Source organism: Erythrolamprus reginae, chromosome 8 (genome assembly GCF_031021105.1).
Source record: "Erythrolamprus reginae isolate rEryReg1 chromosome 8, rEryReg1.hap1, whole genome shotgun sequence".
Lineage (NCBI taxonomy): Eukaryota > Metazoa > Chordata > Lepidosauria > Squamata > Dipsadidae > Erythrolamprus > Erythrolamprus reginae.
Window position 1 is genome coordinate 59096054 of NC_091957.1, and position 18421 is coordinate 59114474.

Genomic DNA, 18421 nt, shown 5'->3' on the forward strand with positions numbered 1-18421 from the left:
GTCTTCCCTCTGCAACCTCTTTGCTGCTCACTTGGAGCCATGGGGAGCACTTGGGGGGAGGGGTGGGTGAGAGCAACTGTTAGGCCACCTGCGGACAGCAGGGATACTGTGAGAAACCTCGTCTATCTGCCCAGACTTTCTAGTGTTTAGAGTGGATGTTCCTTGTCCTTGCTGCATGGATGCTAGAAGGCTTCTGCCGCCTGCTGACCTGCCAGCGTCTGCCCTTGCGAAGGTGCATTTGCAACCACTGGTCAGCGACTGTAGCGATGTTTTTTGAGTAGACCTTCAACGCAAACTCCTAAAAACCCAGCTTTGCCGTCAGGCATGGGGAAATTGATTCCCCTCAGCCGCTTCGTTTTATGGATGGTTTGTTTGGGTTGTATGAGTGTCTTTTGACTGTTTTGCTGTTTTAATCATTGGATTTGTATTTTGTATTCTTGTTGTGAGCTGCTCCGAGTCTTCGGAGAGGGGCGGCATACAAATCTAATTAACAACAACAACAACAACAATAACGGACTTCACCCCAAAGTCCTAAAAGAATTGGCAGACACCATAGCGGAACCACTCCTCCTCATCTACCAAATATCCTGGATCACTGGAGACCTACCGGAAGACTGGAAGCAAGCTGACGTAGTCCCCATCCACAAAAAAGGCAAAAAGACCGACCCAGGTAACTACAGACCAATCAGTCTGACCTCTATACCTGGAAAAATACTGGAGAAAATAATCAAAAAACAACTTACCCACTTCCTAGAAACAAACAAGATCATATCCAATAGCCAGCATGGATTCATCAGAAACAAATCATGCCAAAACAATCTCATATCATTTTTCAACACCATAACCAAGTCAGTTGACCAACGCAACTCAGTGGACCTCATATACTTGGACTTCAGTAAGGCTTTCGATAAAGTCGACCACAATCTCCTAATCCACAAACTAGAAAAAAATGGAGTAGATTACTACACATGTAGATGGATAAACAGTTGGCTGACCAACCGCACCCAACGAGTTGTCCTCAACGGCACCAAATCCACATGGAAAAAAGTAGACAGTGGAGTACCACAGGGCTCTGTCCTGGGTCCTGTACTCTTTAACATCTTCATCAACGACCTGGACGAGGGAATAAAAGGAGAACTAATAAAATTTGCAGATGACACCAAGCTGGCGGGGGTAGCCAACACCCTTGAGGACAGGCTCAGAGTACAAGAAGACCTAGACAGACTATCACAGTGGGCCCATACCAACAAAATGAGGTTCAACACCGACAAATGCAGAGTCCTCCACCTCGGCAAAAAGAACCCTAGACATACATACAGCCTGGGAGATACCCCACTCAGCAGTAGTGACTGCGAAAGAGATCTTGGAGTCTTGGTGGACAATCAACTAAACATGAGTCAGCAATGTACAGCAGCAGCCAAAAAGGCCAACTCAATCCTAAGCTGCATCAACAGAGGAATATGCTCCAAGACCAGGGAAGTACTAATACCACTCTACTATGCCCTGGTCAGACCCCACCTGGAGTACTGCATCCAATTTTGGTCACCTCACTACAAAAAAGACATCGAAACTCTGGAGAAGGTGCAAAAAAGAGCAACCAAAATGATTAGGGGACTCGAAACCAAGACTTACAAAGAGAGATTGAGAGAACTGGGCATGGACAGCCTAGAAAAAAGAAGGTCTAGAGGGGACATGATAGCAGTTTACAGATACTTGAGGGGTTGCCACGGTGAGGAGGGGGTCTCTTTATTCCCCAGGGCACCAGAGGGCCGGACGAGGAACAATGGTTGGAAGCTGACCAAGGAGAGATTCAACCTGGAAATAAGGAAGAACTTCCTGACGGTCAGAGCGATCGACCAATGGAACTGCCTGCCAGGGGAGGTGGTGAACTCCCCAACTCTGGACACCTTCAAGAGCAGATTGGACTTCCATTTGGCTCGGGTGCTGTAGGGTTTCCTGCTCAGGCAGGGGGTTGGACTCGATGACCTAACGGTCCCTTTCAACTCTATTAATTAATAAATAAATAAATAATAGTAACTAAAATAACAGATGCTCTCTCTGGTATTAAGTCAGTCAGTGAATGACATGGGGCAGTTGCAAAGTCAGCCACTTCTGCTGGCCAAGCAAATCTCCCGCCGGGTGTGACGATATATGCAAGGGCAGAATGAGCCCAGCTGTTCCTCTGTGATTATCTTGAAGAAAACATCCTGTTCTCTAGGGACAGACCCCTGTTTTCAGGTGTGAAATATGAGAAAGGTATATACGGACCACCCCACCACCACCTGAAGGTTTATGCAGACTCTCAGTCCCTGGCAGAGATTCTTTGACTCAGCGTCCAGAGCCAGAGGCTGATGCAGAAATAATCTTTCTGTTTTCAGACAAAAGGAATCCATGGAGCGTTCTCAGAAACAGGGAGCCACAACTTTTCCCAGTCCGAGCCACATGTTTGACTTCTCGGTGTGTGCAGGGAGTCTGTTTGCCAAAAGGAAATAGGCCAGTAATAAAAATTGCACGGGCTCGCCCCCCGCCCCCCCCTCGTGTCTCAGCCCTCTGCATGCAGTTGGGTGTCCCTTGCTCCTAGTCCATCTTTGGTCAGCCCTTTGAGGCAGGCAGGGTAAAGAAACAGAGGCTGGATTGCAGTGAGGGTCTTCTTGTTCACAGTCTTGGAAGCTGCAACTTCAGCGGATAAATAATACAAAAGATAGGATTGTTTTGAGTTCCTTTCAGCCTGAATTGTATTTGTGATAAGGATTGATGAAGTCCTGACCTCTTTCTGAATCAAACTCATATTCCATCACACATATCAACCAAAGTTCTCAGTTCAAATTATAAACGTATTAAAATCTGTGAAATTATGAAACAATGTACAAAAAGCAATGACGCTGTGTGTACTGTATACAAGCCATCCAAGAACAGAGCAGGACTTTCAAAGCGAACTGATCATCTTCCCAGGCCCTGACAAGATACAAGCATCAGGTGGGCTCCCCGGCACTCTACTCTGGGAGGGGATTCTTCCCCTCACCTGGAGGAGAGTCTCCAACACTAATGGAAGAACCCGAGCAGATGCATAGACCTCCGGTCCCAACTTCTCTCCAGGGCTTCAAAAACCACCTCGAACTGGGCTGTGAATTTGGCCAAGAAACAAACGGGCGCCCAATGCCGGTAGAAGAACCCTCATGGGATGTGGATCCTGTGGAGAGTGGCCTCCAGCCCCACACTGACTAGGGGGGGGGGTGTCCCACCTGCAGCTTCCCAGCTCAGGGATTCTCTGGTGCTGAGCTGTGGCTGCCAAGAAAGAAGGCAGCAAACGTTTTCTTCACCATCAAACGCACCCGAGACAACTGACGGCAAGAGAAGCACCGTTCTTCCTCAATTAGGCTGAACACTGTCCAGATGAATATTTAGTCCGTCTACCAACTATTTTGGCCTTGCATGGACTTCATTTCAATTTCCCCAGTCTCATCCAGTAATTGCTGTGTGCAGGCAATTAACCAGCTCAAGACATAAACCCTCATAACTGCCCTTTCGTGATCCCGTAATCCCTTAATTTGGGGTAGAGTCAGGGTGGGTGGATGCAGAGGAAAAGCAGGGGGCAGTGAAGACAGTTCAGCCCTGGTCCCTGTAGGATTTCCCACAGCCTGCTGAAAGTCTGAAACATGTCATGCCGTTGAGATAGAACTATTAATTCCTCAGCATCACCTGGACACAGCCAGCAACACAGGAGGAAAACTAAACAATGGAGCTAGCCTTCCCCAATCCCAGTGGTCTAGAGAGGGACTCCATAATTAAAGTTAAGTGTTAATAACGGAATGAAAGAGTAGCAGGCTGGGAAGCTCCCTGGAGGTCTTCTCGTCCAACCTTCTGCCTAATATCGTCCCACCTCTTCCTAAAAGCCTCGGGTGTCAGAGCACTTGCCCATTCTAAAATGCTTCCAAATGAATGAACAAGGGGTTGGGTAGAACCCGCGCACATATTCTGGGAGCTGCTTTTCTTTAGTCCAGTTTCTCGGCTCTTGTGGTTCTTCAAATTCTTTCTCATCTTGACTAAAGAGGGGCAACTTTGACCAAGGACCTTTCTGGTGTTTCTAGGTTTGGCCTTAATTTTCTGTCACCAGGACTTTCAGATTGGCTGGACGTTATTATTGCGTTGAAGGGACCCAGCTCCTGAGAAAGTGAAGGGTCTGGAGCAGTGGTTCTCAACGTGGGAGTCAGGACCCCCCTTTGGGGGTCCAACGACCGTTTCACAGGGGTCACCTAAGACCATGGGAAAAGACAAACTAGAGCTTCTACTCTGGCGCTTTGGAACATATTTTTACAATCTGACCAATCAGGCATTTACAGTGTGGGTGTCCTCTGATCTTCCTGTCAATCAGCTTAAAGCTCTGTTGGGAGAATTGGTGCTAGACTTGTGGTTGGGGGTCACCACAACCTGAGGAACTTTACTAAGGGGTCACAGCATTAGAAAGGTTGAGGCTACAGGTCCCACTAAGTGGCTGCTTGTGCAGGGGGGGGCATTCAGAGCAGCTTAGCCCCCCCGTTTTTCAGGGCTCTTTGTTTCTTTCATGAGTGGACACAGGTTGCAGGGGACCAATTAATGGGGCAAAGGGCAGCACCCCGTTTCCTTCTGTGATTTAGGGGGGGAAGCATTTTTATGTTCTTCAGAGCACCTCTAAGAGACCCTTTTATTCTGAGGAGGCCTTATATTTTTCATAGCATTTAAGCCCATGTGTCTTGGGGAGAACTTGAGGAAATCAGTCGAAAACAAAACCACGAGTCTCGGTGTGGCCTGCAGTTGTGGTGGCAGTATTCCAACTAACATCTAACATTTTAAAATATTATTATTATTATTATTATTATTATTATTATTATTATTATTATTATTATTATTATTAATTAGATTTGTAAATCAAAGTCCAAGGCAAACACTGCCTCAAAGTTCTAATTTATTTTTGGAGACCTCCTGCCATGATTTCCCCGGAATTTCTACTTCCAGGTTCATTCTCCTGTCCCACATCCACAAATTTGTCACGTGGACCACTAATCTTCTGCCACCAGGTCCGTCCACGCCCACCTTCTTCCGGGCCGGTGCTGACAAAAGATGACCTTGAAACTCTAAAAGGAATTCGTTTTGTCTAAGCAACAGCCCCTCCACTCTTCCCACAGCAAGAAACATAGCGTAAGGCGGCAGGCCAAAACCTCCAGGCACCCGGGCTGCGGCCTGACACCTGGCCTCTCCACTTACCTGCAGGAGGGAATTAACTTTTAGCCAGCTGTCGGTTATCCCTCTCCTGCATTCTGGTGTGAGGTTTACCAAGGCTTCAGTGGCATTTAGCAGAGGTTAAACCCAAGCACTTTCTTGTGAGTTTTGAATCTTTCCCACCGCAGAGGATACATGGAAGTCAAGGCTGCACGGCTGGATTCCTGCTGCTATAGGGTCAAGCTCAGACAGCCGGGCAGTGCTGCGGTTGCCTGGCCTCGTGATGATGAAATAGCTGCAAGGACTCAAGAACCCATCTGCCCAGTTGACTTGGTGCATTTTCTAAGAGCTTGGGGTTTTGTTCTGCAGACAAAGAACAGGGGGCATTGTCCATGACAGACCTAGGTTGGCTGGACTTGCATGGGAACTAATCCTACCTCCTTGTGCTTCAGGTAACCCCGTCACGGTCGGGATGAGCATCCATATTTCCAGCATTGATCAGATTTCTGAAGTGAATATGGTGAGTATGAACGTCAATGACAAAATCATTCCATCTCATGCAACCAATTGAATTGAACAGAGAGGCATTAATGTTCTTACTGGCCTAACTGGCAAACAGTGTTTAGCCAGAAGTGAGTATGCCAGAGCATAGGGAATGCACACGCATGAATTCAAACATGGGTATAGTGTTTGAATTTCCAAAGACTACTAGACTAGACTAAACTAGAGTAGAATAGAATAGAATCTAGACTAGACTACCATAAAGTAGACTAGACTAGAACAGAACAGAATTTGACAGAGACCTTAGAAGTCTTCTAGAGTGGACCAACTACTTGTCCAGGCAGGAAACCCTGCACCGTTTCAGGTAAATGGTTCTCCACTCTTCGTAAAACCTTCCAGTATTTGGGGCACTCACAACTTCTGGAGGCAAGCTGTTCCACTGATTAATTGTTCTAACTTTCAGGAAATTTCTCCTTAGTTCTAGATTGCTTTTCTCCTTGTTTAGTTTCCACCCATTGCGTCTTGTTCCATCCTCAGGTGCTTTGGAGAATAGCTTGACTCTTTCTTCTTTGTGGCAGCCGCTGAGATATCAGAACATTGCTATAATATAATATTGTATACAGAAAATATACTATTTAATGCCATGCTTCTGTCATGATGATTATTTGCAGCAAATTCTATTTTATCCTGATGGCAAATATCATACAAAAGTCAAAAGACTTTTGAAATATGATAGAAAAAACTGTCTTTAGTTAATAAATGATCTTGCATTGAATTGACAGCTAATGAAGTACCCCACTGGTTTTTGCTCTTGTGAAAAGGTTCTGCATCGAATTCAGTGTGGAGGCTTGTTAGAATCTATCATCCTAGAATAGATAATGTGAAAACTCCATTCTGGAAAACTTGGGGGAAAGTTTTGCATGCCTCGGGTCAATGAGGCCCCTCCCCAGTAGGGTATGCACGAGCAGGTAGCTAGAAGGCCTATTCATGCTGCATTGAAATTTTGTGAAAAATTTCCATAGATATCTATGGGACTAGAAGTAATAATTTTTATATTCTGATACGAGAATGTGTTGATCACATTTTCTTGACTTGGAGACTCTTTCAAAACTAGATAAACTTCTGCGATGTTTTCTCTGCCCTTCCTAGTGCACATTAGAAAGGAATCGGGACTAGTCCCTGGATTTCACCCACAGGAAAATGTGGAAGTCAATCTTCTGACTTGCAGTCATTATAATATATTTAGGGACTGAGTCTGAAAATTAATTATTATGCAATTCAAAATTCATTAATTTATTATTCATTATTTTTTTACCGTATTTGATTTCTGTGCCGCCCTTCTCCTGAGACTCAGGGTGGCTCACAACATGTAGAAATCTAAATAAAATTTACAGATTAAAATCCCCATAATTAAAAGTTAACAACAAATTCATAGATTATCCATCACACATTTATTCATTGGGTGGGGCATGGTGTTAAAATGTTGAATTCCTTCCCTTTCCACCTGTATTGGTATCTAATTCCATCACAGGTGAGAATATTAAGAAAGAGCAATGTTTAAGTCCTAATCTTAACTGATTTGAGAAAAATATTTACAAGTTCAGATCCACCTAATAAGGCAGAAGTTATTGGTTGATGGAAGAGGTGCTTTTAAAAAAAAAAAACAACCTGATGTTGGATGCTAATGTGATTGGCTTGTCTTTTATGGAGACTATGTTGGGCACTGAAAAGCCATCAAACTCCAAAAGGGAAATTTTGCCACTTCTTACTGATTGCTAAACGATTCCTTGACTGACCGGATCTGCTGAGAACAAGCCCAATCTCAATGGCAGGAGAAGAGCCGGCAATTTCTTTTGAATGGAACAGTTCCTTCACTGGGGCAAAACAAGTTAAAATATTTCATTTGAATGGGAGAGGTTTGCTTCTGCATTGTCCTTTTAAAAGTGAAGGGCACAAAATAATGAGGTGTTCAGTGGAGAGAGGTGCTGGTCCGAAGTTGTTCCATAACTAGTTTGTTTCTCATGAAAGGTGTGGTTGACCTACATCTTCCTGAAGTGAGAAAAAGGGAGGAATCTGAAATGGAGTTTTGAATCATGGGAAGAATCACAGAGTAACAAAGTTGGAAGGGACCTTGGAGGTCTTCTAGTCCAACCCTCTGCTTGAACAGGAAACCCTCCACCATTCTGAACACAAGGCTGGTCATACTCTTCTTAAAAACTTCCCGTGATGGACGGAGCACTCACATCTTCCGAAGACAAGCCAGCCAGTCCATGGCTCCGTCTCTCACTCTCTGGAAACGTGTCCCTTGTTCTAGGTCGGCTCTCTCCATGGCTTCTTCTTGGGCCCCCAGTGCTTGGAAGAATGGGCCCAGCCCTTCCTCTCTGGGACAGCCTTTCGGGGACCACAGCCATGGCACCACGCTCTCTTTATTAGCCTGGACGTAGTATACAGTCCCTGCAATCGCTCTTCTATGGTCAGCCTCAACTTCTTTGGGCATTGCTGGGATTAAAACTGGGTGCAGCCTTCCAAGCCCGGTCGAACCAAAGCGGCATAAAGCGCTACGGACACTTCACACAATCTTCGTACCATCCCTGTGTTCATGCAGCCTAGGACTATGCTGGCCTTTTTCTCTTTTTTTCTTTGCACCCAAATGTGTGTTTTGGTGTAAACACTATCCTGGCGTAGCTATGTGTGGTGTCTTGAGTTGTGATGCCTCAATACAGCCCCCCCTCCCCCAGGGCAAACGTTGTGATGTCAGGCTAGAGGGAAATGAAGCTTTCCATGTGGGAAGGCCCCGCAGAAGATTCCGGAGACTCTGGGCTTGGCTTTTGCCTTAGAGGCCAGGTAGCCTAAGACGGTTATTGCAAGGTCAGCGTGCTGATACACCTGGCTGCCTCGAGTGGCCAGCAGGACGCCCACCCCCACAAACCTTCCTCTCTGGACAGAGGGGGTCCTGAGAAGGAAGCTCGAGGAAGGGGGCTCCTAAGAATCCCTTCTCTAAGAATCGCTTGGCTTCTCTGCCACAATCCTTCGGGCTGATGGGGGTCTCCTCCGTGTCTCAGGGCAATGGAATCAACAGTCCAAACGTACCTTGAGAAAGTGGCTAATCCTTGAGGATCCAACTCTTGGCTAGAACGCAGAGCAATAGTCTGGGGCTGCATATCAAATATACAATCTATGGTAGTTAATATATATTAATCCTATACAACCCCAGTACCAGTAAAAAGACACGTCAAATTGGGTGTGGCAGCTGCTGCGTGATGGATGGGAGGCCACCAGGTGCAGCGCCATGAAGCTGGGGATTTATGCCGCCTCCCTCACATCCTGCCAGTCGAGCTGAGTTGCTATGGAGACAAGCTAGCTGGGATGGCTGCCTGCTGCCATTCATAGGATTAATTAACCTCGCAATGTTGCTGCAGCAGAGGGTTAAAACAGAAGGAAATCAAAGCTAGTTTTGCCAAAGAGTCTGTTCGATCCCCTGTCTGAATCCCATAATAGTTCTATGCGGTAGCCCTACAACCTCTTCATTTAGCGACCATTCAAAGTTACAACTGCACTGGAAAAGGGGACATGGCTATTTTTCACACTTATGACCCTTGTGCCACATGATAAAAACCTTGAGCACTTAGCAACTGGTCCATACACATGACGGTCGCAGTGTCCTGGGGAGCCACGTGAGCAGCTTTTCTGACCTTCTGACAAGCCAAATTCACTTAACAACCACGTGACTAACTCAATAACTGCAAGGATCCACTTTACAACGGTGGCCAGAAACGGAGGGAAATTCATTTAACAACTGCCTCACTTAAATAATGGAGGTTTTGGGCTCACGTGTGGTTGTATTAGATTCCTGTCCTGCGTCCCATTCGGGAACGGAGGGCAAGGCCTCCCCCCCTGCATCCCCAGAGACCCCACCCCCGCTCGGTGAGGCAGACTGGGCTGAGGTCTGAGGGCCACTCTGTGAGCTTGGGCGGCCCGAACCCTCGCACTCCCTCACCTTGTCTCCGCTCCAAAGACTCCGAAGACAAGGGTTGGATAGAAGCCCCCCTTTATTTTAAAAGTTAGATTCATTCCCCACCTCCTCTGCAGGGCAATTTGTGCCCACTTAAGAGCCCCCCTGCCAGGCAGGGCTGCAGAGTCCAAAGTCCCCCAGGGAATGGCCGAGGGGGACTTGAACCTGGCTCTCTGGAGGAGGGGGGGCTAGCCCAGCAGCCTGCCCCTCTCTCTGTCATACTTGGCAGCGTGAAGGTTCTTCTTAGCTAAGAAAGGGGTGCGCACGCTTTGAGCCCTGGGGTCTTTGTTGTGCTTCCGAGCATGTCAGAAGGGTGCATGTGCGTGTTTGTGTGTGTGTGTGTGTGTGTGTTAGGAAGTGTTCCTCTGCTGTGGGAGCAGTCAGATCAGAAAGCTGATCTCGCCCTGATAGGAGCCCCGGGGCAGCCAGGCAGCTCTGCTGGACTAAGGCCCTCTGGACGGATGGACGGACGGACGGACGGATGGACAGACGAAGCATTCCCACTTTCCTCTGCCGAGTGGAAGGAAGCGGGGGGGGGGTGCGGGCGGGGGGAGCCCATTAGGATTCCAAGGCAATAAGGCGTTGCTAGGCAACAGGACAAAGGGATACAACGGGAGGAGGGCGACCTCTCCTTGTTGGGCGGCCCCAGGACAGGCTCCGGCAGGAGGCTCCGTCCTTGCTTGGCGCACCGCTTCCTGGGTGGAAGGCTTGGCCCTCAGCTGGGAGATGGGGCAGGCCTTTCCCTGGGCCCTTCCCCAGCCCTCTCCCCTCTCTAGAAGCTCCCATCTCTGGGGCCTCTTCCTTACCGTCCTTCTCAGACCTCTGAGTAGCATAATTCCAGAAATAACTAAGTTTTAATAGCGCTGCATTTTGGAAACGGTTCTCTTCTTCTTCAGCTGCCAACCCAAAACGGCAGTGAGGCGGTGGAACACGGAGGGCAGACAGCAGAATAAAGGTCTTATTTTTATCACGGAAGGGGACTGAGCCTTTGGACGGGTCAGAATCTGGGAGAAACACCCCCCCCCGCCCTCCCACAGGGACTGAGGGGGAGGCACAGCGCAAAAGGACGGCTGTATTCACACAAGATGCTTAATCAGGACAATAAATAATCCCACGGCTACTTTTGAGCAGACAGTAGGTCACCCTTGCTGGGGTTTGGGTTTTTTTTTTAAGATGGCAGGTTTGCCCGCTTATGTTCCCTCAAGACGGTGTCCTCTCTTGGTCCTTCAGTTCTTCAAACATGCGCCTGCTTCTGGCTTTCTTTCTTTCTTTCTTTCTTTCTTTCTTTCTTTCTTTCTTTCTTTCTTTCTTTCTTTCTTTCTTGTTGTTGTTGTTGTTGTTATTATTATTATTTAGATTTGTATGCCACCCCTCTCCGAGGACCCTTGCTTATTTCTGCTTTTTCAAGAATCACAAACTTCTCAAGGGAGCTAGATCTTCACATAGGCTCAAAATATGTTGGTTTTGTTTGCAAAAAAATAATCAAGCGGTGCATTTGTGAGCACCTACAAATGAGCAAACCAACCTGTAGCCAGCATGGGTTTATCAAAAAGCGGTCATGCCACACAAGCCTTGGTGCCTTATTTGACAAAGCAACCCCATTAGTGAGCCAGGGAAATGCTGTAGACAGAGTTTACCAAGATTTCAATAAGTCGTTGGATAAAACCACCTACTTCTTGGCAAAATAGAGGACGGTACGATAGGCAGCCTCACTACTAGATGGATTTGTAACTGGCTGACCAACTGCATCAAGTTCTGTCTTGGGCCCACTGTTCAACGTCTTCCTAAATGATATAGACAGAGGGGAAAGTCAATCAGATTCCGGACTCAGAGGGGCCTGGGCTATTTGAACACTGGGCCCTCTCCAAAATGCAGCTCAGTGGTGAGAAGAACAAGGTCTTATGCAGAGGCAACAGGTGCACAATAGGTGATGCCTGACTCAACCGTAGCAATTGTGAGAGAGTCCTGGGTCTCCCAGTGGGTGACCACTCAAATGGCAAGTTTACCCACTTATTTTCCACGAGGTTCCACCTAAAGACGCGTCAGCACTACTGACACCAAAAAAAGCCAGCAGAGTTTCAGGCTCTTGTGAGGTGGTGGCATCCCTTCCTATTGCAACGGTCAGATTTCCTTTGGAACACCACGTCCAGTTCTGGTCCCTGAGATACAGAAACCATGGTGAGATCCTAGGAAGAGCACGGAGAAGGCCGGCTGAACCATACGATAAACAAGTGGGAGAGCCAGATAGGTCTAAGGAACTGAGGAGGAGGAGGAGGATAGCATAGCTGCCAAGAGGAGAGGGTCAGCCTCTTCTTCAACGTACCATAGGCAGGACAAGACCCTCAAAGAGACATCCAACCTAGAATTTCCCCAATGGTAAAACAATCAGTGGGACAGTTTATCTCCAGACATTGTGGGCACCCTCATCCCTGGAGGTTTTCAAGCAGAGGCCAGACAACCATTTGTTCAGAATGGTATAGGGCAGTGATGGCGAACCTATGGCACAGGTGCCACAGGTGGCATGCGGGGCCATATCTGCCGGCCCACGAGCTCAGCACCAACCCACACGTGTGTGCCGGCCAGTTGAGTTTTGGTTCGCACGGAGGCTCTGGGAGGGCGTTTTCAGCTTCCAGAGAGCCTCTGGGGAGATGGGACAGTGTTTTTGCCCTCCCCAGGCTCTAGAGAAGCCTCTGGACCCTGGGGAGAGCGAAAAATGAGCCTGCCAGGCCCACCAGATGTTGAAGAATGGGCCGTTTCCATCCTCCAGGGGGCCTCGGGGGGGGCAGGGGAGGCCATTTTCACCCTCCCTAGGCATTGAATTATGGGTGCGGGCATCCACGCAGGCACCCAAGGAAAAAAGGGGTTTGCCATCGCTGGGGGTTGGACTAGCAGAGCCCCAAGTTCCCTTCCAATTTGGGCTGGTTCACCTGAAAGAGTAGCGGCCGACTGGTGACATCACGATGATGTCATCGAACCGGATCTGTCAGTGCCGCTCTGTGGGCGTCACCGTCTTTTGGGGAATTTTCTGAATGTTTTTTTCAGATTTTTATTTATTGGTTTTTCTTCTCCTGAGCACGCATCACCATTTTGTTTTCAGTGGGGGGTTTTGGACATTTTTGAGGGTTGTTTGTACTGCGCATGTGCCCATGCGCAAATCACACCCACCTGCACGCACCCACAGTGCGCCCACACGGCGCAGGAGCAAACGCACCGGCAGCGAGGTAAGCTGGCGCCCACCGCCGCTTCCAGTCCCGGGATTCTGTGTGTCCCGTCGTGTTTCTGAAACAGCTCAGTGGCCATCAGGTTCCCCGATACTCTCTGTGCTGCTGAATAGAACAGTAGCCTTGGAAGGGACCTCGTAGGTCATCTAGTCCAGCCCCGTCTCTTCTCGAAAGTGCCCACAACATCTGAAGGCCGCTTCTGTTCCATCGGTTGGCTGTTCCTCCCTATTTCCAGGTTGAATCTCTCCTTGGTCCGTTTCCATCCATTATTCCTTGCCTGACCCTCTTCCTCCTCCTGTGGCCGCCCCTCAAGTCCTGGGCCCTTGCTGTCCTGTCTCCCCTGGTCCTTCCCTAGCACCAGACCGCCCCCAGTCCCCGGTCCCTTTGGTTGCTCTTCTCTGCACGCTCAATAGAGCCTTTTTTATGGACGCAATGTTCTCGGTGGGATGGCCATTCTTCTGACCTTTGGCCCTTCTGTTCACAGGACTATACAATCACGATGTATTTCCAGCAGAGTTGGCGAGATAAGCGCCTGGCCTACAGTGACCTAGCTCTAAATCTCACCCTGGACAATCGGGTGGCTGACCAGCTGTGGCTTCCCGACACGTATTTCCTAAACGACAAGAAGTCCTTCCTGCACGGCGTGACGGTCAAGAACCGCATGATCCGCCTCCACCCGGATGGCACCGTCCTTTACGGCTTGAGGTGAGTCCGAATTCGACCCTTTGGGTTCTAGTGAACATGAGGCGGAAGCTGGCTTCTCTGTGGCATGTTTGCATTGTGATTATATTTAAAAATATCAATATATTTTTCCAGTAATTTAGAAAAATGATCTGGGTTTGATTTATTTGTATGGTTTTCAAAGTTACCTTCAGTTTCATTTCAAAAAGGCTTTTGATCTTAAGTCTAAATCTAGATATTAAAAATTGTGGTTTTCTCATAATCAGTGGCCTTGTGGCATGGCTGCAATAGTTTGTGGCCAAAATGCATGAGTTACCCATTGACCCCTGAACAGTTTGTATCTGCAGTTCGCTGCCTCGGATAAAGTTTTGGCTTAAATTCCTTTTCCTTCTCCATTTCTGGCTTAGAAGAAGATGTGGTCTCCACACGAGGGGGACAATCGAGTGCAGTTGTCGTGGTGTATGGCTTTTAACAACTCATAGGAAGTATTCAGTTCAGATTGAATTCCTTTGTAGCGCGGGATAGTTTAGAAGCTCTGCTGTGGTCACCAGAGGTCCACGAGGCGTGGTCCGAGGTGTTTGTCAGGAGAGACCAAGCCACCGGGGATGACACGTAGTGGTGGGGAGTTATCCATGAGTCTGGGCTGTACTGGCACTTGAGGCCACGTGGTGATCATGGGGGGGAACAAAGGGGGGGGCTGACCCCGTGTGGCCCTGGAAATGACAAACATACCAGGGTGGTGAAGAAAAGGCAGAAGGGGTCCCCTCCCCCCCCCGAGGGCACGCAGGGCAGGGAAAGAAAGTGGCCACGCACCGGAATGGATCCCAAGAGCCACGTGGATCAGCAACAAGAGACGTGGCGGCTAAAATGTCAAATTCTCTCCCATCATTTGAGGCTCTGGAGGCGGTGGGGGTCTGCGTGGGGAGGCCTAGTCAGATGGAGGGGCTGTGGGCGGGTCCCTCCGTGTCCAGAGGTTGGTCATCTTTGGTCCTGGATGGGCCGTGGGTAACTGAGCAAGCCATGGCTAGGAGGGCCTTTGCGCCTTGTGCAAGTTCCAGGGCGGGGGGCGGGGGGGCTCTGCTCGGTATGTGGGCCCAAGGCATGTCTCAGCTGGACTACTGCAACATGCTCCACACGGGGCTACCCACAGAAAGAATCTTGGACTGGTGCAGAACGCAGCCAGGCGAGCCGTGTACTGGGTGCTGGGAGGTATAGCACCTCTGCTTCGTGAAATGCTCTGGGTGCCAGTTTGCTCCTGGATCTAATTCAAGGTGTTGATTATTACCTATAAAGCTCTACCTGGTTGTGGAAGCAGCTTCACCCCATCACAACGGCACCTGCACAATTCAAAGTGCTGGCTATGACCTATAAAGCCCTACATGGCATTGGACCAGAATACCTCCTGGACTGCCTTCTGCCGCACGAACCCCAGCGGCCGATCAGGTCCCAGAGAGTTGGCCTTCTCTGGGTCCTGTCAACAAAACAATGCCATCTGGCGGGCCCCAGGGGAAGAGCCTTCTCTGTGGCGGCCCTGGCCCTCTGGAATCAACTCCCCCTGGAGATTAGGACTGCCCCCACCCTCCTTGCCTTTCATAAGCTATCTATGTCGCCAGGCATGGGGAAATTGATATACCCCCTAGCTTTTACGATTTATGAATGGTATGACTGAGTTGTATGGTTTTTAATGATATGGGTTGTAGATGTTTTTAAGTGTTGGATTTGTACATTGTTTATCACTGTTGTGAGCCGCTCCGAGTCTTCGGAGAGGGGCTGGCATACAAATCTAATAAATTATTATTATTATTATTATTATTATTATTATTATTATTATTATTACTGTATTATTATTATTATTACCTTTCACTGGTTCAGGCTGAGAAGGCAGGCAACGGAGCCCATCGGGCAAAGAAGCTCTGCTTCTGCGACTGCTTCTGGCTGCACTATGGAACATCTTGCCCCCTAGAGATGGTCAAGCCTCCAGCCTCTGGGTCTTTCACAAGGGTCTCAAAGCCCACTACCACCATGGGTCTGGTTGGCCCTATGGAAACACCCCCAGACACAGGCTCCTGCCCTCTTAAATTATTCCATCTGAATATTTAATTTTATTAATTAATTGTACACTGCCCAGCACCGTTCCCTGTAGGCTGCACACGTGAGCGCACGCGCACCACAAAATACCGCCCCGCGCACCCTTTTCCATGGGCGCGCAGTCCCCATTTTCCATGGGCGCGCAGTCCCGCGGGGGGGCGGGGAGGCGCCGGCAGCAGAAGGGAAGGGAGCCGCAGTCGCCCCTGCCTCCCCATGTTGCCTCCGGCCCCCTCGGCCTTTCGTCACTGCCCCCCGCCCGATCCACCCCCTCTGCTCCTCCGCCGCCTCCTACTTTTGGGCGCGGCTCCTCCGCACCCGGAACGCACGCCCTGCCCGTCTCAGTCCCTTTGCTGAGAGCACTTTCATCCCGGGCTCTCAGCAAGGGGGTTGCAGGAGAGGCGGGGCAGGTTGCGCACGCTCCCTATCTCCATACCAGGCCACTCGGAACATTCAAAATAAGAAAAACTTTCGCCTCCGCTGAGAAGAACGGAGAGAGAACGAGAGTGAGTGAGAGCAACAGACAGCAAGATAGAGAGAAAGTGAGAAAGAGAGAGAGAGAGAAAGGGGGGAGAGAAAGAGATAGCAAGAGAGAGAACAAGAGAGAGAAAGAGTGTGAGAAAGAAAACAAGAAAGAGTGAGAGAGAGAGAGAAAGCAAGAGAGGGAGAAAGTGAGAAAAAGAAAGAGACCAAGAGGGGGAAAGAGAGAGAAAGAGAAAGAAAGAAAGAAAGAAAGAGAGAGAGAGATGAGAGAGGAAGGAAGAGAGTGAGAGAGAGAGACAGAGAAAGCAAGAGAGAGAGAGAAGAGTGGAAGGAAGAGACAGAGAGAAATGATAGAAAAAAGGGGAGAAAAGAGAAATGAGAAAATGATTGAGGCAGAGAATGACAGGAGAGAGAAACAGAGAGAGAAGTGACTTGATTTAAAGCATATGGTAAAAGCACTTAAATAATAACAGAGAAAAAAAACCCAGCCCTCACCTGTTTTCATTAATAGTTGTGTTTTTGGTTTTGCTGGTTGATTTAGTTTTAATAGTAATGGATTTTGGTTTTTTTAAATTATTAATTTCTTTTAATAAAAGGGATTTTTTTCTTATTTATTTCTTATTTATTTATTTATTTATTCCGCCCAGTCCCAAAGGGACTGTCGCTCAGACACTATACTTTTCTGCCCACACCGGAAAAAAATTAGAGGGTACATTGCTGCCCAGAACCCCTCTTTGAGGGAGGTGGCAGTGAAGAAATGTGAAATATAAACACAACTTTCTCCATCAGCGCATTTGCCCGCCCTCACCTCAAGTACTCTGGGTCCCAAATGGGCACTATGCTTTTAAGAAAGAAGCTGAAGTGAATGGGATGGTCAGGGAACCAGGAACTAAAGGCAAAGAAGAGAAAGTGGCCCCAGAAGGGTGCCCAGCTGGAGGTCAGGGTTTAAGCCCCACTGTCCTGAAATTCCAGACAGGACAGTTTGGAGAGGGGGTCTTTTCCTGACCATGTTCACATGGAGGCTTTGGTTTAATTTCCAAAAGATGTGCATTTAAATCAGTGGTGAAATCCTTTCTCTTTTTTTTACCAACACTTCTGTGGGCGTGGTGTGGCATGGTGGGCGTGGCTTGTGAGCATGGCGGGGGGGGGGAAGGATACTGCAAAATCTCCATTCCCTCCCCACTCTGGGGCAGCCAGAGGTGGAATTTTGCCAGTTCTGCGAATGACTCAAGATTTCAGCTACCAATTGTCCAGAACCTGCTGGGTTTCACCTTTGATTTAAATAGGGAAAGACAATTAATGTTGGCATCTTTTGTTGCTTATAACTCCCACTCAAGTACTTTTCACAATATCGTACACATTTTTAAACTATTTCCCCTAAATTCAGGATAGACACAAGAAACTTCCTATTGTTTGCTGCTAGTTGGGCTTTGTCTGACCCAGCGGATAAGGACTCCAACCTGCAATATGAAGAGACCCCAGACTCAGCACACCTAATGCCCTGTCCACCCAGAGGGTCCTTGGTTGATGGGATTCCCTTCCAGAAGAGGATGTGACAGCTGTCAGCCTGGAGAGCTTCAAGGCAGGATTAGACAGATTCATGGATGCCAAGTGTATCGTTGGTGTGATTGAAACGGATGCCCAAGTGCCTATGCCTCTATGTTGGTTGAGGCAGGCAGGGTTCCCTTGGGTCCCATCTGTTGGGGGTCCAGGGAAAGGGAGGGTCTTGCCTTCTCTTTCTGCTCAAGATCCCCATGGACAATTGGGGGGCCACTGTGAGACACAGAATGCTGGACTCGGTGGGCTTTGGCCCCATTCTGCAGGGCTCTTCTTAGGTTCTTAGGTTCTTAATACCTTGCTTCAAGGGAAAACCCTCTGATTCCACCACAACAAGAGCAATCTCACCAACCATGGAAAGTGAGGAATTGGTGGTTCTCTAAACGTTGCTCCTCTGCCACTTTCAGAAAGCCAAGAGCTCTCTTGAATTCAAGGAGGGCTCTTTTTTCTCCTCCATCTGCACGTAGAGCGCCCACCAGTTCGTGGCCCTTGTCAAGGGCTGAGCCTTCCTAGGAGAGATGCTCTAAGACAGGGGTCCCCAAACATGGCAGCCTTAAGGCTGGTGGACTCCAACGCCCAGAATTCAGTCTTAAAGTGGCCAAGTTTGAAGACCTCTGCTCTAAGGCCAGCTTACAGGTTTGAAGACCAACAACTCAGGGAGTTACTCGCTGGCGGCTGCACCGGC

The 18421-nt window shown here is 48.5% G+C and overlaps 1 protein-coding gene across 2 annotated transcripts in view; it reads left to right on the plus strand.

Moving 5' to 3' along the window:
* The window catches only part of LOC139170831 (gamma-aminobutyric acid receptor subunit beta-4), a 47947-nt gene that overhangs the window by 13980 nt on the left and 15546 nt on the right, over positions 1-18421 (plus strand). For both annotated transcript variants that reach the window (XM_070758353.1, XM_070758352.1), the window contains 2 exons: positions 5649-5716; positions 13415-13635. In XM_070758353.1, coding sequence (XP_070614454.1) covers positions 5649-5716; positions 13415-13635 — 289 coding nt within the window. The remainder of the gene's footprint in view (positions 1-5648; positions 5717-13414; positions 13636-18421) is intronic.